The sequence below is a fragment of the Lissotriton vulgaris genome, chromosome 1_1 (assembly GCF_964263255.1).
Source record: "Lissotriton vulgaris chromosome 1_1, aLisVul1.2, whole genome shotgun sequence".
Lineage (NCBI taxonomy): Eukaryota > Metazoa > Chordata > Amphibia > Caudata > Salamandridae > Lissotriton > Lissotriton vulgaris.
The window spans coordinates 981,816,269-981,840,514 of NC_141685.1; the positions used below are offsets into that span (position 1 = coordinate 981,816,269).

The 24,246-nt window shown below is 42.6% G+C and overlaps 1 protein-coding gene across 1 annotated transcript in view; it reads right to left on the reverse strand.

Moving 5' to 3' along the window:
- LOC147748339 (von Willebrand factor A domain-containing protein 7-like) overlaps nt 1-23,477 on the reverse strand; it is a 434,333-nt gene extending 410,856 nt beyond the window's left edge. Inside the window, exon 1 of the mRNA XM_086936415.1 lies at nt 23,256-23,477. Within this exon, the coding sequence (XP_086792541.1) occupies nt 23,256-23,477 (222 nt within the window). The remainder of the gene's footprint in view (nt 1-23,255) is intronic.
- Between the last annotated feature and the right edge of the window lie 769 nt (nt 23,478-24,246).

The window sequence follows — 24,246 nt, forward strand, 5'->3', positions numbered from 1 at the left end:
GTGCAAGGCAGCAAATGGTGTTTATTACCAAGTGAAAAAGATCGTTTGCGCTGAAATAAAATGCCAATTTCTGGTCTCTTTGCATCAAGGGGTCTCTACTGGGGGGGGGGGGGTAGGGGGCAACTCAGTGCATACAACCATAGGTGGTTCTGATGCAAAACCCAATGTAGTAAGGTAGCCAGACTGGACATTGAGTAAAAGACAAACACCTACATGAAGCAGACCGTAACAAGGGAAAATGTGTTTGCTTCTCAAAAACAACCAAGCATATTGCATAGCAAACATCACGTTGAGATTCCTTCTGAGTTTGTCTAGGAATAGGAATCTCCACAGGAAGGTCAACTCCCATTAAAAATGCTATACTAAACAGCGTACTGTCACCTTTGCACCGTAGTGCAGTACTGTGTGTGATAAAAGGCAACCATGTGAAATTGCCAGTGCAGGGACTGACCGCAGAAGCAGGTCAATCTTAGTAGATATGGCTTTGGACTTTGTTTTCTGTCTTGCACAATGTAGTACCCAAACTTGGTTGAGTTACTTTACAATTTAGGAAATCTAGGTCTTAGAGTTTACTGACTGATAATATTTATTTTTATCCCAATTGCATTTATTTACAAGCAGTTGAAGTTGATTATGAGTAGGGCTCCTGGTTTTCCATTTAAACAGATATTTACATATAAATACAGGTGGAAATTTTTTTTCCTTTCTCTGTATTTATAAAAAGACAGGGCAAAATACTGACCAACCAACCATGTGGTAATCCGTGTCTGAGGTTCACAGGGGCTGCAGAAAGAAATGTGAAACTGTTGCCAGATTCTCCTGCATACTATTCTTCCATCTAAATTACTCTAAGCACCCCCATGTTGAGAGAAACTGATTTGTTTGCAGTGAGCCTCTACCGCCCTGAAAGCAGCAGGCCAGGAGCACTTATCGGCTGTTTTGAATGCACACTCTCGGCTGTTTAGGCTGGAATTAGCTGGCTGTTTCTCTGGACTCGGTGCCTGTGTGGATCACTAGAAAGGAAAAGGAGGGACCACCATGGGTAAGTGGGAGGGGACCCTGGGACACTCTAAAATCACAGTGTGGCCATTGGCCATCACAGTGTCTGGTATAGTGATGTCATAGCCAAGTAATGGACACTAAGGAAAGTTTGAACCTGAAAAATTCACAAAGTCAAGCGCAGGGGGCACGGAGCGATACCAGGAGGGTCATCATGATGTCAGAGGAGGTAGATGGTCTCAGTATCTTTACCATTCCTGTTTGGGGGAAATTCTCAAGGAGTGAAAAGGTCATTATTATATCATCTCGAGTGACTGTGCCAGCATTGATAATGCAGGGTGCTGTCCCGACTCACTCAGAAATTATTTAAACAGAAGGGGTTATATGCAACACCTCTCTAGCATCACCACACAAAAATCCTTTCTGGCTTTGAGTCCCAAGTAGTGTCATCCCTCTACTGGAGTTAATTAATTAATTAAACGAATTTTGTACCGCGCACGGTTACCCAGAGGCATCCCAGCGCTTATAGAGAATCAGAGCAAGCTGCCTGTGTGGAGCAGAACAGATCTGGAATTATTCTGGAAATAGATACGTTTTCAGATGTTTCCGGAACCTGAGCAGGTTTGTTTCAGAGCGTAGTGAGAGTGGGAGGGAGTTCCAGGCGTGTGCAGTATGGATCGAAAAGCTCCTGCCACCTGAACGGGCTCTCCTAATTCTCTTTATCTGAAGGAGGTGTTTATTATCGGAGCGTAAGGCTCTAGTGGGCTTATAGGGCCGAATCATGTCCTTCAGAATAGCAGGTTCTTTCCCCTGAATGCTCTTTTGAGCAATACAGAGGGCCTTGAAGGTCACTCTCTCTTTGACCGGGAGCCAATGGAGTGCCTTTAGAGCGGGCCTGGCTGATTGCCTGGCCGGAACGTTCCGCAGCAGCCTGGCTGCCGCGTTCTGCACTTGTTGCAGGATTTTGAACGTTGATTCCGGTGCTCCGAGAAAGAGTGCATTACTGTAGTCCAGGCGTGAGATGATTAGACCTTGGACTAACAGCTTCCGGGAGAGTTCAGGTAAGAGGGGGAGAACCTTTCGGGCCGAACGGAGCAGTCCATAACACACGCCAGCGATCTTCTTGGCGTGTGTCCTAAAGGACAAATCAGGCTCCAGCCAGACCCCCAGGCTCTTAATCTCCTTCTTTGGGTCAGGCGGAGTGCCCATACAGTTGGGCCAGCTGCTCGGCGAGAGGGCAAAACTTGAGTGGCCCAAGATCATCAGCTCAGTTTTTGAGCCGTTCAATTTGAGCGATGACCTGGTCATCCAGTCAAACACCTCTCTTAGGCATGAATGGAGCGTTCTTAATAACTTCAAACGGTTGCCAATAAGGGACAGCTTAAGGGCATAGGCAAGTAGGATTCCCTCATTTGGTCAAGCCCCTTAGACTGGTCCTTCACTGGCAGTAACCATGTCCAAATCTCGGCGTCTGCTCACCATCCTGTGATCCTGGGCAAATCACTTGATTTACCAGTGCCTGTAGAAATTAGAGTGATTTTGTGTAATCAAACTGGCGCTCATATCAAGTGCTTCAATGCCTTTGGAGCGTTCTATGCATAACAGGCAACAATGCACAATGATGTAAAACATCATTATTTTCTTTGGGAAAAAACGATCCCCAAGCAAAAGGTAACCATTCAAGATGGGCATGAGAAACATGAAGAAATGTGAGGCATTAAAGTAAAATTTGAATCTTTATGTTTACTTACCCATCCCGTGATTCTGGCCAAATCACTTAAAGTGAAATGTTGGCTCATGTAACGGGTACAAGCAGCAAGAGGCCACTCGCACGCTGTTCCCTGGACTGCTTTTGCTCTGAAGTGAAGGGTGTTAACTCCTTTGGTGCTCATGACAAGCCCAGCTCATCATGAGTCACAGTGGAGCTGTGCTCATGACGAGCTGGGCTTGTCATAACGGCTGCGCTCCACCCTCGTGCAATTGATTCCCCCCCTGTGCGGGAGAATTCATCAGTGAGCGGAGTCGTGATGAGCCCAGCTCATCATGAGCACAGCTCCACTATGACTCATGACGAGCATGGCTAGTCACGACCACCGCAGGGCCATGCTCACCCCGCGCCATGGGGCAATTTCCCCTGCAGCGAAGGGGTTAACAGTTGATAAAGTTGTAGATCAGAAGTTGTACATCAGAAGTCCTTAACGGGGTTAAGCCGTACAGACCATATGGATAACTAGGACACAGGGACTACCTCAGTCTGTACTCTGAATAGTATGTACTATAGTCAGGAGACCAGACAGCATTAAGGTAAAAAACAACCATAAAGAGCGTCAATGTCCTCAAAGTCTATTGAAATACACATGTTCTTGTCCTACAATGACAAAGCTTTCAAGTGAATGTATTGTGTTTATTTAATTTGACATATATATATATATATATATATATATATATATATTAAGTATGGGCGAAATTTGCGATTTCGCGGTACACAAATTTGTGCGAATACATACTCGCGGTCCGCAAAATTCGCGAATCTGTGGGAATTTGTGGAATTTTTATTTTTGCGTGTTTGCGGGGTTTTTTTTAAGCGCAGCTACAGCGAAGTTACCCATGCAGTCGTACATGGGCGCTGCCATCTTGTTTTCAGTGTTCGCGTTGCGTATTTCCGTTTCCTTGCGCTAGTTGCATGCTCGCATTGGGCATTTCCTACGTGCGGGGCGCAATTACGTGTTCGTGTCTGTTTTTGCGTGCTCGCGGGGGAAATATCGTGCAAACTTACCCAGGTGGTCGCAATGGGCGCGGCCATCTTGTTTTTCATTCATTGCTATGGTTCTGGGTATGCTTTTTCTATCCTGATTTAATCTTTGCAATCCTTTGTTTGTTTGAACTTTTTTAAAATCTTTTTACTCATTATCTATCTCTATTTTTCTACATCTGTATTTTGTGTTTTTTTCAACTTTTTGTTACTTTAATAACTACTTTTTTTGTTTAGCTCTCTTTTCTTTTTTTTCTTTTTTTTTCCCTATTCTTTCCTTCTTTCACCCTGGACTATGGCAAAGGGAGCTGGCAAGTCTAAGGGGAAGGGTCCCGCACCCCGTAGCCGGCTCCCTTACTGGCGCTTAAGGGGGGAGGCAGTAACTGCTCGGGAGATCTTCAGCGCGGTGGAGGTGGCTGCACTGGTATTCTTTATCCAGCGCCACCTCCCCAAGACCGTCGCAGTAGGCGGCAGGCCCGGTACCGGTTACGGACTCCGGGAGCGTCGCCAGCTATGGGGGAAGGTGTGTTGGGCCATGTGTCGAGAGTCTGGGGTCCGTGCACCTACAGCCAGGCGACACACCGGTGGTCCGACATCCTGGACTGGGAACACGACCTGCGCGACCTGCTTGGCGTCGAGATTCCGGGGCTTGGTGAGTAGTAGTAGCTATTTATTGACTACTTTGTTTTCTCCTGCTCTGTATTATGATATTGCAAATATTTGTTTTTCCGAAGAGCAAGAATGCTGCTGATAACATTGCAGGTAAATTAAGTTTCAAAATCTTCTGTGATTGCAGGTGCTCGCCTGCTCACTGGCGGTGCTACTATGCTTACTCGTTTTCAATTTTGTGCTCATTTGGCCTGGGTGATTATGTATGAGTGTACTTTACAGAAGTGCGTAATGCTAGACACTATAAATTACAATGCAGGTAAATTATGTTTCAAAAGCTTCAGTGATTGCAGGCACTCGCCTGCTCACTGGCGGTGCTACTATGCTTACTTTTTTTCAATTTTGTGCTCATTTGGCCTGGGTGATTATGTATGAGTGTACTCTACAGAAGTGCGTAATGCTAGACACTAGAGATTACATTGCAGGTAAATTATGTTTCAAAAGCTTCTGTGATTGCAGGTGCTCGCCTGCTCACTGGCGGTGTTACTATGCTTACTTGTTTTCAATTTTGTGCTCATTTGGCCTGAGTGATTATGTATGAGTGTAATTTACAGAACTGAGTAATGCAAAACACTAGAGTCTCAAGTCCAGTCCTTCCTTTGTACTCCTGCCACTAAGAAGAGATAGTGGTGGTGGATTGATAGGTTGAGTATAATTATGACTGGTTATTTACTAATAACTTAGTAGGAAACTTTTTAGTGGTCTGCAATCATGACGGACTGTGTCTGTCACTTTGCGTGCTGCGGAGTGCTGCCTGCCAGTACTAGTAGAACCTTTTTGTAGTTGGTTTAGTGAGTTACATAAATTTCCAACTAGACGTTCCTCGAATCCAGCAATACTAATATCCTAGTACACCACATCACATAGGTCAATAAATTTAGTGCAATTGTTGTCTATTTCCCCGAAATAATTTTTTATTGTTTTTTTGAAATGTTTGATTTGGTTCACAACAATACTCCATGTTTGTGTCTTTCTTTCATGTTGTACATCAGCTCCCTCCAGGAGCAAGAGGACAGAGGAGGAGGTAGAGGCGCCGGCGGAGCAGGAACAGAAAGGCCAGGATAGGTCCGCCGAGGGCTCCTCTGCTGGCCCCAGTAAGATTTCCTGTTAATATTATTAATTATACTTCCCTATCTTTTACAGCACCTATTTATTCCAAACCTTCCTCATAATTCTATTTTTTCCTAAAACGTCTTTGATCTTCTTGTAGACTGTTTCTAAATTCTTACCCTGCCTCTACTCTGACTCTCTGTGCTACTACTAGATTATTATTAGTCTGTCTGTGTAGCTAGCTAAGCTTGCACAGTTCGCAAAATGTGTTAAACAAAACTCCTATTCAGCAATAGCTCTAGGCACTGAAGTGCAGTCCTCTGTGTTGTCCATAATGTCTATTGAAGTCTTCTAAATGTTTATGCTTTGACAATTCCCAACAATAAAATGTCAATGGCCACCAAGAATAAGATACTAGTTTACTTTTGTATTGGATAGGAGGACATACTTCTACTGTTACAGGGACTATTCTGCACATACAGAACTATGGACAAGAAATAGGGCATTGGTGATATAATAGGCGCAGTTAGACTTTCCACATACCTCAGTCATAACAGAAGTTGAACCCCCAATCTCCCTACTGACTAGCTAGTGTGTCAGAGTCATTATTTAGCTCCCGAATGCAGCGATGATCCCCAATGATTATGCAACCCAAAACATAAGACTACGTAATCAGAGTCCCGACATCTCAGAGTCACTGACTCATGCTTGCAAATTGCAAAACCTTTCTCTCTCTCACTCATGACCAAAATCCACAGAGTCTATGTAAGTTTTAAAGCTTTATTAAAAGTAAAACAACTAGCTCTGTGTGTACTCTGTAAAAATGCAAATTGTGCATTATATAAAAACATGTATTAAAATCAACTTGCTATAAGATAAACGGTGAACGACAGAAAAGAGGCTGATTTCACACATTAATTGTGGGAGAGACCTCACCTAGTTGGAACTTAAAGTCTAGGTGGCGATGAATCGTTGACGACTCTGACTAACATTCATGATCTTGCTCTTGTTCGTAGAAGGGAAGCTTCTGTCTGTTATGAGAAAAATGGTGGGTGTTAAAAAGCAAGCATTCATCAGTTGGGCCAAAAAGTGTAGCATCACATGTTATGGCTAAGCATGAATAAAGAACAGCCTTCCCTGAAGAAAGTTTAGACTAGAGAGTCACAAATTATTAAATTTGTTTATGTAGTACTAGTAAAATTTTTTCATTCCTAGACAAATTAGGGAGTGGTGTATATGGCATCTAAAAATATTAAATGTATTTTCTAGGTGTAACACCATCGGCACAGCCAGCCACCAATGCCGGGGCCAGCGCGGAGGTGGTCACTCCAGGGGCAGATGCAGTTCCACAGCCAGAAGGAACTGCGGTGGAGGATGCCACGATAGTGGCGGGCACTTGTAAGCTATTGTATTCCTTACTTATTGAGATTGCAGAGTGGGCTCTCTGCAGGGGTGTATATGTTGTTCAGTACAAGTACACTTTACTGTTAAGAAGACTTACAAATTTAGAGCTAAGTTTTTGTCAACCAGGTAGACAGTCACCCTTGACTTCTCATTAGCAATAGCATTAGCGGCGGGAGTTGACGAGTAACCAATGGCCTCCTCTAAATTTGACTTCAACTCAGCTGTGAAAGTTTTATTGAGAAGCCAAGTCAGATCAGAGATGAACTTGATGGATGTAATGAACGAAAAGGGAAAGAAGTGTGTAAGGAAGGACGAGCGAGTTAAAATTAATGACTGGCAAAGAATGATAGGTGTTTTTGAATGCTGCCTGAGGTGGCTGGGAATCTGATGCATGGCCGGTTGAAGGCTGAAGCAAGGATGGGTGGAAGGAGAAGGTAAAGAGGACTACCTGGGTGGGTGAAACAGAAATTGTATGTGTGCGCAATATATCCTTTGGTTGAAATTCAAATGGAAGTCAAGCACGGATGCATGGCTGGCGGTTTTCAAAATAAAATAAAAAAGGTTGTTTTTCAGTGAGAAAAAGTAAGGTTTGTCCAGTTGAGACATTAAGAAGAATTATTGACATTTACTTTGAATGGATGGATGCCTGGATGGTATCTTCCTCATAGGTAGCATAGGTGTATGTAGACAGAGTAGACGGTCACTGGATGAAGAGTATTACTTTGAAGAGCATGTAACACCACACGTCCATGCCAGAGTAGCAAAGCCGAGGAAAGTAGAATTTTTAATTTTTCAGAATACTACCATGACTAGTAACAGTAGTTTGCAAGCACAGCATATATTCGGCGATTACGGGGACCACTCACTGACTCTGTTATTTATCTTCTTAATTTTCCTTTTATAGTAGTCAGGGGCAGGGCAGGGTGAAAGTTAAATTAATTAAGCAGTAGCCCTTGTAACAGAGCATGGCCAGTGCCACGCGTAATAGAAAAGTAAGAGCTTCACCACCTGCATGTACTGGACTGGTAAGTGGTAACAGTAACACAAGTCTGTGTCATCATGGCTTGCGTCTGTTTTTCTCGGGTGCAAGTTGACTGTGCTGGCATTATGTCGGCTTCCACAAGTTTACGTACCAATTTCGCTAAACAAGAGAGAAGAAGAAGACTGGTGTACTGTCTGAGTCTAATGTAGTGAGTCCATATAGTGCTAGTAGAATTCCTGAAACTCCCACTAATGTTAGAGCAGAGGCCGACGAAGTGGGAGGTTAGATAGATACATGCCACAAATGTTATGTACTGTGCTTGCAAGTTGCTAGTGCTACTGTGACACAACTTTCTGCTGAATTATTTTGTGTTAATCTTAAAGAGCCTTGGTTACAGTACGTTTTTCTTTCTTCATATAGATACTCCTTCTAAACTAACTAGGAAGGAGTTGGCTAGACAGGCCCGGCAATGGAAGTTGGAGGCAATTGTTGCAGAATATCGGCGGCTGGTGGCCCAGGAGGAGAGGATGACACGCAGTCGCAGTCAACAACATACACGAAAGCTGCATCCTCTTCCGCTGCCCCTGAGTCATCCAGTCAGTGCAAACTTCCAGGGGTACAGAGCCGCGGTCCGGCAGCCACCCGCCACCGCTGAGCAGCAAAAATAACAGCTGCCCCCCCACAGTGCCTGCAGGTGCAAGGGTCGTATGCACCGCTTGACCCTGAGAGGGTCCAACCTTGAGCAGGAGGTGGGGAGGCTGAAAGCCCTGCTCAAGGACCTTCCGGAGAGAGCAGCGTGACCACCTGGCCAAAGGACACCGCCGCCAGAAGTAGAGAGACTGTCCCTTGCCCCTTTTTTAAAGGCTTTTGGGGGGGGTGGGAATTGGGCGTTGGGGGTTTTGGACTTTTGGGGACTGATTTGATTCATGGACATTAGTTGGGGTTAGGGAGGGGGTGGTCGGGTCTTCTTGTGGGATAGTTTATTTTTGTTAGGGCTCCAATAATTATTTATTACTACTTAAACTTAGCATACGCATTTTTTTTTTACTGTTTTGTGGTGGAGGCAGGGGGGTTTAACTGTACGTTTGTTTTCCTGAAACTTAACTGGCTAGTTGATTCAAATTGTCTAATTGCCCAAATTTGTACAAAAGTGCCACTGACAGAGTTAGTGAATTCAATTGTCCCACTACTTTACTAGTACTACCGTCAGTCTCTCCTCTCCTCCTACTCCATTATTCTTCTTCCCTCAAAATGCTTATCTTACCTGTAATTCGTGTTTGAGAATAGGGCTAGGCACAGGGCTGGCTGCATGGCAAATGACGATTAAGGTTGGCTATGGAATCCTGGATGCCATTGTTGTGGTGGTAGTAGTAGTGGTACACACTGGCAGTAGCAGCATATGAAAAAAAAGGAAATTAAACATTGAGTGGCCTGAGCGGAGCATTAGAACAGTACGATAGATAGTACAGTACACAAGAACAGTGACATAAATTGTAGCCTAAGCAATGCTAAAGTATTCAAAATATAAATACTAGTTGTGTGGAGTATAGCTACTACAAGAGATAGTAATTGAAGGTGATGGACACAGCAGCGTAAGCATTCGTGACATGTAGGAGGAGGATGTTGTTGATGATCAATCCACTTGATGGCGCACATGAAATTCTGATTTGATTTGCAAATACTCATGGGTGTTTGTCAAGCAGAATAAGAATAAGAATGTATCCTCGGATTCCTTCACCAGCCTTGAAATTGATTTTCTGTTACTTTGACCTTATCCTTTTCAGCAAGTGTGTGGAATTATTGTTGTCATTTAGTCACACTTCAATGAAAACCACACAGCCCGGGGGAAGAGGGTTAGGGTTTGAAAATTGGATGGGAAGGGGGTCTTTGGCAAAATTTTGTGGAGAGATGAAAAAAAACACAGCATGGACAAACAACAAATGAAGAAAAAGAAATGTTTGGATATGAAGATATCCATAAATCTTTTAAGGGACATAATAAAAGTGCACTGCATGCATGAAGTTGTTTGCTAAATGGATGGTTAGGTTACTGAAAAGTAGTACTTACTACAACGTACTAACTATGAATAAACAATTTGACAGTACAGGGCTGCAGTAATTACGCAATTTAACTTGCCTATCTGCCCTCAGAGAGAATAAACACTTATTAGTACATTAAATTAGTTTTAAAAGTAGCGAAGAAACTTATCAAATAGCTGTAGGGATGATTTTGAAGCAGAGAGCAAACGCACAGAGTCACACTCATAGAAGTTGACAACAATAACATTATTTTAAACATAAGGAGCAGTGAAGAGGATACTGTAACTGTATGTTGTAGTTGTCCTGTTCAATTTGGGAAGTTGCATGCATCCAGCCATTCCTCTTATTAGCTGTACTCCTCCATTCCCTCTGACGCTCCGTCGATCAATCTTGGTGACCAGACACACTGTCCACTCACTGCCTGCCTGGCGGATGCGGAATTGCGGATTGCTAATGGTAAGCCTGAGTTCATGTTTTTCCCATGGCACAGGGTAAAAGCCGGCCTGTAATTGTTGATGGAAAAACAGGAAGTGATATTAAAACACCACAGAGAAAAAATATAAGGTATGCTGTGCAGTGCAAAAATAACACTTTCAGTTTCAGAGGCAACAGTATTACATACAACAAGCATCATTTCAAAAGTGCATACTCTGAGTCTCCTTTTCAGGGATAGTAGTTAGCACACAGCAGGCCAGGGCCATGCAGACAGTCAAGGCAGGCACCACTGAGTGAACCAACCAACCTGATGTAGCATACCTCTTTGACACAGACAGACAAAGCATATCTAATTGTATGCAGCAAGCCACATAGCCGCAATTTTACATGAACTGCTGTCTCTGGACTCTGGCATAACACCACTACACTGGCTCGACCATTCCATACCACGACTAGACAGACATGTAGTTCTGCTGTGGTTGTTGTTGACTTGTTTACCTGTTTGCCACTCAAGAAATGGCCATAGTTCTTCCGTAAACCGACGATGATGATCCATCCATCCCAGTGGCTGACTGTAAAGAATAAAGATATTATGTAACTTTGATCATCAAGACTCATCATCATGGTATATTGGCAAACTCAATGTTCTTCATGCAGTCACAGTCTACACAGAGTGAGTCCAAGGACATTTTCCATATTTACAAATGCAACGTAGTGGCCCCTGCAGTAGAAGTACAATTTGAATTAAACAAGGTAAAAACAGAGTAGACTTGAGTTAGATTTAGTGTGTAAAAGATTAAATAATAACAGAACACATATGATTCATTTCATGCACAACAAACAAACAGCAATTGCTTTCAACAGAGCCAGACAGCCAGTGTTGTTCACTGCATGCCATCTCATTATTCATTACCTGTTCCACTTTTTGTCCGCATCTTGTTCTTAAAGTTAAGGCCCACAGGGCAGCCTCTCGTGTCCATTTCCGAAGTAACAGTCAGCAATCAGCATATAGTCAGTAATTCCAGTCCCACTTCTTTTTTAAGGGGACATGGAGTCGTCTACAAAGCGACAGTTTCTACGTAATCCAGCCATCTGCTTGAGGGAAATGGGTAGGGGGAGTCTGGAGGAGGAGGTTAGAGCCGGAGCATGACTGAGTTGTGAAATTGTGAACTTCAGGAATGCAGACAGCGGCACCTTCAAAAAGGACGAAGACGAAGACAGTGCTGGTGATGGATTTGTTGTGATTAGAGTTTTCTTGTGGTAAAAGTTGCAAAACAAAGAAAGACACACAGGAATAAAAGTGAATAAGGACGAAAAAAAGGAAGTCAGTATTTCAGGCCTAGGTGTCAGGGAAATAGAGCTCGTCCTCAAACTCTGTGACTTGCAACGGGATTAGGTCAGCTAACAGTGAAGAACTTCCATCACCTAAGTCGGTGTCCTCCTCTTCTTCCTGCGTGGATTCACGTATTTTGTAATCTGGTGGTAGGAAGTGCTGATTCATCTTGATCATTGTTAACCTCTCCACAATTTTGGGTGAGAGGTGGGTCCTTTTTGAAGTTACAATGGCACCAGCAGCACTGAAAACAAGTTCAGAAGATACGCTTGCGAGTGGGCAAGACAAATAATGTAGAGCCAGCTTGGTGATCAGTGGACATTGACCCCTTTTCCCATACCAATACATCAATGGGTTGTGATCAATGAAGACCTCTGTTGGGTCATCCAGATAGGCCTGCACCATCCACTCAATGTCATCCTGGGGTGCTCCACTTTGCATACCATCTGTGGCCTTTGCATCAGGACTGGAACGAGCAAACCCTTAATGAGTTATTCAATCCGCTTCCGACAATATTATGCGGTACAAAAGGGGGTGGTGATGGACGGAGCATCTGAACCAATCAAACACTCACACCCAGTCAACAGATCTGGGTTTAATCCATCACCTTACTTTAGCCCACTCTGCCACCCCAGTTCAGACATTGCTGTATGCAAATCAGTCTGACCCTGTGCCTCATGGGAACAGTCCAGCCCGAACTGACAAGCCATGCCTTCACTGGACTGGAATCGAGCTTCCTAGGGCTGGTTTCTGGCATTTCAGCCATCTTCATTTTGTGTGAAGTAACAGGCCCAGGCAAGATATCGAAAGAAGGCAATGTGAGTGAAAGAAACAATATGTGCACTGAAAGTAGCAAAAGTATTCAATTTAATAAATTCAATATAAAATCATAAAATTACTTTGTGATGTGTATACTTAAAAATACATAGAGTAAAAAGTTATATTTATCAATAATTTAATACAGTTTGAGTCAATATGGATGGTAATAGCCCATTTCATATGGGAAGACAAGACGGTTTCTTCTACGCGTTTCGACACAGACGTGTCTTCATCAGGAAAATACCATCTTTAATGGTGAATCTAAAAACAAGTAAACAATTTTTTAAAAATAGTACAAAAGTATATTATATAAAGTGCATATACAAAGGCCAAGTTGTGGTACAATACATTGCCTTCAATTTGGTGAGTAAAACATGATGTACCGCTATAAGCTTTTCTTCTAACAAAAAATGTCTACTTCTAACATTTGGTGGACCAATTGATTTACAAAGTCATGATTCATATCCTTAGTGATAATAAAGGGTATGAAGGGTGAATAGAAAAATGAAAGTGAGAAAAGAAAAGGAATGAGAACTGGAGAAATAGCCACACTGGTACATTGTTAGGAATAATGGACCACGAAAAAAGGGGTATCTATTGTATGTAGAGTATGCAGCAGTGTGTGTAAGTTTATATTGGACTCTATACATGGAGAGGCTTGTGCATTTAGGTGGGCTTTATTGATAACCTATACAGAGGAGACTTAAGTTAAAGACAGACTTTATTTTGTTATTAGATGAAAAACGTCTAGGTTGTCTATGGTTGTTATCGTTGGCTTGGTTTATCTTACCTTATTATAACCTATAGGGAGGAGACATAAGCTAAAGACAGACTTTATTTTGTTATTTAGATGAAAAACGTCTAAGTCGTCTATTATTGGTATCGTTGGCTTAGTCTATCTTACCTTATTATAAATCACAAAGAGGTGGTGAATATTGGACAAAGGTCACGATGGGACGACCAGTTAACTAGAAAATGGCGTCGGTATAGAAACTGTAAGAAAGGTAAAAACGCTAGATGAAACTGGGGGATATTGATGGGTACGCTAAAGAGAGCTGTGATGAGAAGTCTCCGGAGTGTTTAAGAGAATGAGGAGTGTATATAGATGCCTGTAGGCTCCGTTGGACTAGAATACTGTATAAAGCTGTAGCTGCCGGATTGAGGTTGCTGGTTTCGAACTATTGGTAAGCTTTAGGGCACCTAAGTTTCTTGAGCAGGGATGATGTCAGCCAGAGGCGTTGCAAGCATATGATAACATCGCTTTGTACCCTGTGGTATTAAGATACATCATAAATACTTGCGAACAGTGATTAGTGTACACTATAGGACCATGAATTGATCCAATGGACATAACTATTATTTGGGTGTCGTGCTCTGGTCGATTGACAGTATAACATGCATTAAATACATGGATGGGACTAGCACATATTGTAGGGTGCGGTTCGTTGGTCGAATCTTCCCCTTGCCAGTCGAGACACTTGCAAATAGGCGAAAATTCACTATGAAATAAAAATGTGCCCGAGAGTTTATTTTGGAGTGAACCCGGGTACATGGTTATCATTCAAATGGGGAAACGGGTTGGTAGTTTCAAATGCAATCGATATAGTGGATACCTTAATTAAAATGACGCATATGGTAAGATGCAGTTATTACTTAGGTACCTCTCACTTTAAGAATAGGCGGGACATTCAAACCCGTCCCATCACCTTGCTGCATATATAAACAAACCAACAGCCACCTTACACTCATTGCTGCCGGTTGGAGAAATTACAGAGTACCTCGTGAGAACCTAACGGCCCGATATTGAGGTATGTACCTTTATTGCAAATCTTCGTCGCTCCTTTAGAGCCAAATGTGACCATTAACTAACCCGGGTCATGTTCTTTCACTTTAACAGAAAGAGCTTGCCCATTAATAATACGTCTTGAATCGAGAGCGGAACATTTGACCAAACCCGCCGCCTCAAGAACTGCATCTCTTCATGCACACAATTTTAACACAGGTATTTAGTAAAACTACATTTTGAACTGCTATTATTTAGGACGTGTCATTTAAAGGATATACTTGTTCCCGGGTGCATTTCTTACCATTACCGGCGTGTATCATTATTTTAACAGCGAGATTCCTCCTACTAACAAATATCCAGAACAAGAGAGAGGAATACTCGACATAACGCGCCACCCTATGGACTGCATCTTACTATATGCGTTATTTTAATTAAGGTATCCACTATATTGATTGCATTTGAAACTACCAACCCGTTTCCCCATTTGAATGATAACCATGTACCCGGGTTCACTCCAAAATAAACTCTCGGGCACATTTCTATTTCATAGTGAATTTTCGCCTATTTGCAAGTGTCTCGACTGGCAAGGGGAAGATTCGACCAACGAATCGCACCCTACAATACGTAGTAGTCCCATCCAGGTATTTAATGCATGTTATACTGTCAATCGACCAGAGCACAACACCCAAATAATAGTCATGTCCATTGGATCAATTCATGGTCCTATAGTGTACACTAATCACTGTTCGCAAGTATTTACAATGTATCTTAATACCACAGGGCACAAAGCGATGTTATCATATGCCTGCAACGCCTCTCGCTGACATCATCCCTGCTCAACAAACTAAGGTGCCCTAAAGCTTACCAATAGTTCCAAACCAGCATTCTCAATCCGGCATCTACAGCTTTATACAGTATTCTAGTCCAACGGAGCCTACAAGTATCTATATACACCCCTCATTCTCTTAAACACCCCGGAGACTTCTCATCACAGCTCTCTTTAGCGTACCCGTCAATATCCCCCAGTTTCATCTAGCGTTTTTACCTTTCTTACAGTTTCTATACCGACGCCATTTTCTAGTTAACTGGTCGTCCCATCGTGACCTTTGTCCAATATTCACCACCTCTCTGTGATGTATAATAAGGTAAGATAGACTAAGCCAACAATACCAATAATAGACGACTTAGACGTTTTTCATCTAATAACAAAATAAAGTCTGTCTTTAGCTTAAGTCTCCTCCCTATAGGTTATAATAAGGTAAGATAAACCAAGCCAACGATAACAACCATAGACAACCTAGAGGTTTTTCATCTAATAACAAAATAAAGTCTGTCTTTAACTTAAGTCTCCTCTGTATAGGTTATCAATAAAGCCCCACCTAAATGCACAAGCCTCTCCATGTATAGAGTCCCAATATAAACTCACACACATTGCTGCATACTCTACATTCAATAGATACCCCTTTTTTTGTGGACCATTATTCCTAACAATATACCAGTGTTGCTATTTCTCCAGTTCTTATCCCTTTCCTTTTTTCACTTTCATTTCTCTATTCACCCTTTATTATCACTAAGGATATTAATCATGACTTTGTAAATCAATTGGTCCACCAAATGTTAGAAGTAGACATTTTTTGTTAGAAGAAAAGCTAATAGCTTTACATCATGTTTTACTCACCAAATTGAAGGCTATGTATTGTACCACAACTTGGCCTCTGAATATGCACTTTATATATTATACTTGTGTACTATTTTTTTTTAAATTGTTTACTTGTTTTTAGATTCCCCATTAAAGATGGTATTTTCCTGATGAAGACACGACTGTGTCGAAACGCGTAGAAGAAACCGTCTTGTCTTTTTATATGAATTGGGCTATTACCATCCATATTGACTCAAACTGTATTCAATTATTGATAAATATAACTTTTTACTCTATGTATTTTTAAGTATACACATCACAAATTACTTTTATGATTTTATATTGAATTTATTAAATTGAATACTTTTGCTACTTTCAGTGCACATATTTTTTCTTTAACTTCACTCACATCGCCTTCTTTCGATATCTTGCCTGGGCCTGTTACTTCACACAAATCGTCTCACCTTGACCCAGGAATTTAATCCATAATCAGGGGGTCCTTGTTATTTTCATAGAATTTCAGCCATCTTCAGCCAGGCTTGCTTGAATCCAGTGGTAAAGTGAGCAAGGGACTCAATGTCTGAGCTTACCCTGCCAACTTATGCCGAACGAAGCGGTACAAAAGGAGTTGGTGATGGACGGAGCATCTGAACCAATCAAACACTCACACCTAGTCAACGGATCTGGGTTTAATCCATCACCGTTCTTTAGCCCAGTCTGCCACCCCAGTTCAGACATGGCCATATGCAAATCAGTCTGACCCTGTGCCTCATGGGAACAGTCCAGCCCGAACTGCCAAGCCATGCCTTCCTGGACCGGAATCAAACTTCCTAGGACCGGTTTCTGGCATTTCAGCCGTCTTCAGCCAGGCTTGCTTGAATCCAGTGGCAAAGTGAGCAAGGGACTGTTCCCATGAAGCTCAGGATCTGACTGATTTGCATATGGCCATGTCTGAACGGGGGTGGCAGAGTGAGCTAAAGAGTAGTGATGGATTAAACCCAGATCTGTTGACTGGGTGTGAGTGTTTGATTGGTTCAGATTCTCCATCCATCACCACCCCCTTTTGTACCGCTTTGTCCGCCGTAAGTTGGCAGGATATGCTCAGACGTGAGTCCCTTGCTCACTTTGCCATGAAGGCGGCTGAAATGCCAGAAACTGGTCTAGGAAGCTTGTTTTCGGTCCAGGGAAGGCATGGCTTGGCAGTTCGTGCTGGACTGTTCCCATGAGGCACAGGGTCAGACTGATTTGCATATGGACATGTCTGAACTGGGGTGGCAGAGTGGGCTAAAGAACGGTGATGGATTAAACCCAGATCTGTTGACTGGATGTGAGTGTTTGATTGGTTCGGATGCTCCGTCCTTCACCACCCCCTTTTGTACCGCTTTGTCCGACAATATTTTGGCTGAGCCTGGCGCAGGTGAAGAAGATGATGATGGTATGGTTGCTGGTGTCTGTAACAGCTCTGAGGGAAAGTGACTGCCTTCGGCCCCAGAAGTGGACATTAATGCCGGATGGCATGCTGATTCAGTAGTACTTCTGCAGGTTCCTTCAATTTCCTGCCGCTCTTTTTCGAACCGAGTGGCTGACAGAGCTAGCCAATGTTTGTACTTTGAAACATCTGCTTCATTAAAAGGAATGGATGTATTGCTGGCCAGTGCCTTTTTGTACCGTGGATCCAGAAGAGTGGCATAAATGTAATGTTGTTGAGAATGTATTCCTTTAAGCCTTGCATTGTAAAGTAGGTGGGTTAATAAGCTCTTCGCCAACTGATATGCTTCTTGCTTGTCAGTATCATCTTTGAACGTTGAAGACACCGCCTTCAGTTGGTGCTCTAGCATGCGCAACAATGGGATAGCTTTGCTCAAACTACAGTCCTCCCTGCTGACTTAACCCCGTGAAGACCTCAAAAGGATGAAGCATGTCTGTCAGGCTTTTAACTAGGTCCCATTCCTCCACCTCTAGCCTCATGTCTTTCGTAGAAGAACCCTGTGCGTTAAAGACATACTCATTGATTACCAAGTACTGCTCAAACAGACGCTCAAGCATGTAGAAGGTTGAGTTCAAACGTGTTGCCACCTCCTGGATGAGTCCTCTGACTGGCACTCTACCGACACATTGAATGATCCTCAGCTGCTTCCGAGCCTTAAAAGAATGGCTGAAATGTGTGCAGATTCTTAGGCAGGTGGTCAGTAACTGGCTGACTTTGTTTTCTTTTTTCAAGAAATCTTGAACAACAATGTTAATACTGTGCACCAAACACGGCACTCTGAAATAGTTACCATCATTCATGGCCCTAACTATATTACTGCCATTATCCGTGGAAACATAACTAATCATGCGCTTTCTTGTATGCAGCCATTTAAAGACCTTACTGTTAAACTCCTCCAAAATGTTTACTGCTTTATGAGATTTCTCCATGGCAAACATAGCTACTGTTGCATGTTTCCGAGTAGCTTGAAACATTGTCGCACTGTGACCACCTGCAACTATCTTGTCTCTAACCCCCGTAAAAGAGATCCAGTGTGCAGTGATGCACATGTAATCAATGGCTTGACAACTGGTCCACGTGTCTGTTGTCAGGTGGATAGTGTGAACAGCACTCTTCTACAAAGCTGCCCCAATCAACTCCAGCACATCTTGATGTAGTGCTGGAACCGCAACTCTGGCAAAATAGGACCGGCTGGGAACCTTCCATTTAGGGCAGACTGTTGCCACAAATTCTAGAAAACCCACCCCTTCCACGACAGAAAAAAGGAGAAGGTCCAGCGCTAACATTTTAGCCAGCATTGCATTATAAAGACGTGCCATTAGGTGGTTGCGTTCAAATGGCGCCTCCGACCAAAACATGCTTTTAATGGTATTCTGGATTGTTTTCATATGTGATGAGGAGAATCCAGACCTCTTCAACACAGTTAGGCTCATCGATGTACTTTTTCGCATTGGTGTCTCTACCAGACTACTGTGCCTCCTTGATGTTGCTGGGGTAGAGGAGGGTGTGGATGCTACCATGGCAGTGCTGCTGCCAGGGGTACAGTGTTTACCAGAAAAAATGTCTCTCGGTTGTTCACCTCCCCCCTGCACGATCAGCTCCTCCTCGTCATCAGATGCAATTTCAATGTCTACATTTGGATTTGTACTTTTGGCTCTCCGGATGTTACTTAGGTGCGCCTCATACTGGATAAAGTGGTGTTTTTTTAGAGGACCTCTCTGGCCTCTGGTACCATAGTTGGTACCAAGCTTACCCCGACTAACTACTTTTTTACAAATCGAACAAATGACTAGGTTTTCCGCCTTTTTGCCAATACTAAAGAAGTCCCAAACTGGGGACTGGAGATTTCTGGTGGTGGTGCTACTTTTAATGCCAGATGAAGTGGAGGATGGGCGTGGCTGAATTTGACTCTGTTGTGCACTTGCAGCACCACTACTTGAGGTAATGGAGGTCGTTCTGGATGGAGGAACCTGCCTGCCCTTCTGACGAGAAAATATGGAAGCTGTAGGTCGTGTTGGTGTAGTAGTTACCTGTGTTGGTGGTGGTACCACCAGTGGTGCCACGCCACACACATCCTGCAAAGCAGCATTTTTGGATAGGGTAAAAATGTCTGTCTGCTGCATACCCACTGGGGCTGGAGTGACGACTGTGATGACTGGGTCGTCATCGTCAGACTGTTCATCAGCAGCAGAATACACCACTTCTACTTCTTGTTTGTCATCATCCCCCATAAGTGAAAGCCTTGCGGGAACCTTCCTTTCAGCTACCTTTGTCGGCTAATGGTGTACCTCCTTATCAGACTGCATTGGCGGCTGCCAATCAAGATCCAGATCATCAGAAGGAAGGGGGCTTGAAGAAGAACTTGTAAGAGCCCTCCTTGACCTTTTTCTTGCTGGGATCTGGAAGACAATGGATCATCAGGAGGAGTGGCTTGCTTGGATGATACCTCCGCTTGAAACTCGATTTCCTGATGTGCCCCTACTTCTGGAGGAACAAGCATTGTGGGCAGTTGTGCCTCTCCATGCGCCTCTCCTTGCGCCTCTCCTTGTTGCACCTATGGTTGTCGTTGCGGCTGTGGTTGAACACTCGCCAGATGAGTTACACCCTGCATTGATTGGATGCTACTTTGCGATGAGTCAACACCAACATCACTGGTTGATGGTGAAACAGCAATTAAAGAGGCTGCCTCTGCGGCACTCATGGACTTGGGCCTAACTTGGCGTGGTGGCACTGATACCAATGAAGCGGAGGTGCTGCTCCCCGCTTGGTATCCGGCGGACACTGCTGCTGCAGGCATCGTTTCTTTCCCCAAAAAAGTGTCTGTCGGCACACCAGTCTCATTGGTTAGTGGCGCCACTTGCTTCTTTTGCTCCTTCTTACTGGCAGTGGCACTGTCAACTTTCTTGGTAGAGGAGCTACGGCCACCTTTCTTTGGGCCCATCTTCTTCAGATGTCAGAACAGCAGGACGCAGTTGCACTAGTTGCAGAGTTGTCTGTGGCCACCACACGTGACGTCACTTGACGTTGTGCACACACCACAGCAAGACTTTTTCCTGGCACTACAACAAGTGTTGATGATGAGGATGATTCCTGGTTCTCACCTCAGTCTTTGTGCTCCTAAAGCAAAGGAATCCAGAGGAACATCAATTAAATAAATGTTGCATATGTCGTGCTTCAATTAATGTTTGCAACTAGGCATTTATTATTATTAACAAAACACACCCAAAAATGGAAAGACCCAAAATACAATTTGCAATTCTAATCCAAAATGGATGTTTAAATTAATAGAAGAAAGACCGCACAGAGAGAGTTGTTTCATGCACCACTGACTACCCCTGGGCATATAATGGATGAAAGCAAGGTAGACTGGGTGCAGGCCTATGGCACAAAGCACACTGCCTGGCTTCAAAATGGCCCCTAGACCCCCACCCACATGGCCAGGCCCCAACAACAATCAAAAAATTGAAATACACACAAAAATCACCCCAATCCAATGGCATCCATGCCCTAAATGATGTTTAACATCAAGAGAACACTCAGAAAGACTTGGCCCATGCACCACTGAGTACCCCTGGGCATAATGGATGAAAGCAAGCAAGGCAGACTGGGTGCAGGCCTATGGCACAAGGCACACTACCTGGCTTCAAAATGGCCCCCAGACCCCCACCCACATGGCCAGGCCCTGTACCAGGTCTCAAAATGGCCCCCACCCACAAGGCCAGGCCCTGAACCAGGCCCCAACAACAATCAAAAAATCGAAATACACACAAAAATCACCCCAATCCAATGGCATCCATGCCCTAAATGATGTTTAAAATCAAGAGAACACAGAGAAAGACTTGCCCATGCACCACTGATTGATTACCCCTGGGCCTACTGGCTAGTGTGTCTTTAATTAACACACACCCCAAAATTACAAAAAACATCCACATAGATATAATAACAGTGAGCTATTCAATTCAATGCCATCCATGTCGTAAATGATATTTAAGTTCAACAAAACTCACAGAAACAGTTGTATCATGCACCCATGACTAACCTTGGGCCTACTGGATACTGTGGCTACCCACAATATATATTTTTTAAATTTGTGAAAAATGTTATAAATTGTAGTTGCAGCAATTACAATGCCCCAAACAACACCAACTTACTTGTAAAATCTCAAATCCAAAAGTGATCCAAACAAAAAGTCCTCAAATACAAATATCCAGCAGCAGCCACAAAGAGTAATCCTTCCAGCTCCAGATCCAAATGAAAAGTGACCAGGACATGGACAAAGCACTGGGAGGAGCCTGCTGGACAGGAACAGGAAGTTGGAGACTCTGGGGCACTTACTTCCTCCCACCCCCCCCCCAAAAATGGACTCCTTGCACAAAAAAAGTGTAGCCAAATGTCAATCTGAGGAGTTATTCTGATCCAAATCATCATTTTCAGAAGGTTTATGCTGCCAGCGATAGATTTCTTGTGCAGAATTGCAATTTTTGCTATTTCGGGAAAGAGAGATTTTCAAATCTCCCGCCGGATGTCAGCTGCGCGGTGCATCTATGTGTTCGCAATAGTTTACTTTTGCGATGCTTGATCGCGAGCCCTTATGACGTATTCGCGTTCTGAAAGTCTCGCAGGGCAAGATGGCGTGACGCTATGATGTACTCGCGGTCCAAAAGTATTGCGCGATCACGCAGCAAGATCGAAAATGGTGCAGCAATTGTCAAAAATTCTCAAATTCCACGAGCGGAACGGATTTTCAGCCCACACTTAATATATACATATATATATATATATATATATATATATATATATATATATATATATATATATATATATATATATATATATATATATATATATATATATGTGTATATGTGTATATATGTATATATATATATATATATATATATATATATATATATATATATATATATATATATATATATATATATATATATATATATATATATACCTATAATGCCTGAGTTCAAGTGTGCATTGTCTAATTAAATAAATGTGGAAAAATACTAGCTGCAGCGTCTTCTTTTGCTTAGCAAAACAAATAAATGTGGATATATACAGAAAAAAATTCCCAAAAATAAATATGGATAAATACAGATGGGAATGTTAAAAAAATAAATACCATAAAACCAGGAGCCCTAATTATGAGTGTTGCTGATGGAATATCACTGGTAGCACATATCACTCTAGTGATCCCCAAATAGCATCTTCGGGACGATCCAAATTAAAAGTAATGCAAAATACAGAAAACAAATTTCTTTCAGATTACCTTGATTGTCCTGTAATACTTGTAATGCAGGGGTCATTAATAGGATACAAAATATTTGGAGAATGACCAAGACAAAATACAGGTGACAGTGACCAAAAGAGCTATGCGCAAGGTTTAACTTTTTATGCAGCATACAATAACCCATAACACAAATACAAATATGTGATTCCGAGGAAGCGAAAATCAGCATCCAGACAACAACATATGTAAACTGCTATAGTTGACCGTCGAACCTCATCTCATGTGGCTGACTGTCTGTGCCAAATCTTCAGAATTGCTTTGTCTTCGCCAAGTGTCCCCACTTTATGCAGTAATGGGCGAAATTTTTATGAGGCAAGATTGTAAACAAGTTCACAATGAAACAACTCTTAAATGCACCAATGCCTCTTTTAATTATTTCCTTCTCAAGTTTACTCATCATTCATTTCATCCTTGTCATGCATTCTTTGTTCTTGCACAGTTTCTGACTTCTCCTTTCTCTTGGTACAATCACCTCCTATATATTACAGGTGTGCTCACATGTATATCCTGCTGACATTCTACTGATGCTCTCTCACACTTTCAAAGCTCAAAGAACTTACTTGGCAGGATTGTGGTGGTAAGGTAATGCCTTTGAAATTTGGGGTTTCTTGGAACATTCTGCAGATCCATCTTAACACTCCTTGCTTTGTTATATCAGAGTGTGTCATCCCCTTCCCTAATATTGGGGACAGGTAGTTGGATGGGTTGAAGCCTGAAGACTTCATCATGAACAGCAGAAGAATCTCCACAAAAAGAAAAAGTTGACGGGGTTCCAACTTCATTATACCGCTGAGTGAAATCAAAGTAAAAAAAAGAGTTTCATTGTGCTACATTAATACATCCAACGTTATTCACATCATACTATTATATAGGAAACAGTAATACAATACCACATAATTTAGATCAAACACATTTGCCCTGTGGTCAGTAGACTGTTGAATCAACCAGAACAATGAGATATGGCCCCGGGAGACAGCCATTACAACGCAGCCGTAACCACGCAGTACCTTTACCACGCATGTGTTACAAAGCATGCACTGTTACCATGCATAACCATTTTATGAAGAAAGGTACCCACTAAAAGTACTTTGTAGGTCCAGGAGCGAGGGGGGAAACAAAAACCACTGGAGTATACTCCTGCACGACCTGTATTGTTTCTTTTTAGGCGTGCTAGAGCTCTGTGGGCTGTCCATCATGGAGATTGTTAAGGCATAAACATAGGCACAATTTTTCTAATATTTAATATGTATAATCTGTTTTTAAAGACAAACTATTATAGTTGATAATATTACAAAAATAGACTGATTATACAGAGTTAAAACATGTTTGTGAGTACACAAATTATTCATAAATGCTAATGCAGTTATTCTTCATCATAATACATCACATATTTTTTGTCTATCGTGCTGAGACAGATCTAAAAACTATACATATGCAGTAACAACGATAGCAATAATGACCTTTAATACGCTCCCTGTAAATTCAACCACACTTGACCATTCTCACCTCATACGCAGTAACACACTCACACACTCTTATCTCACACTTGGA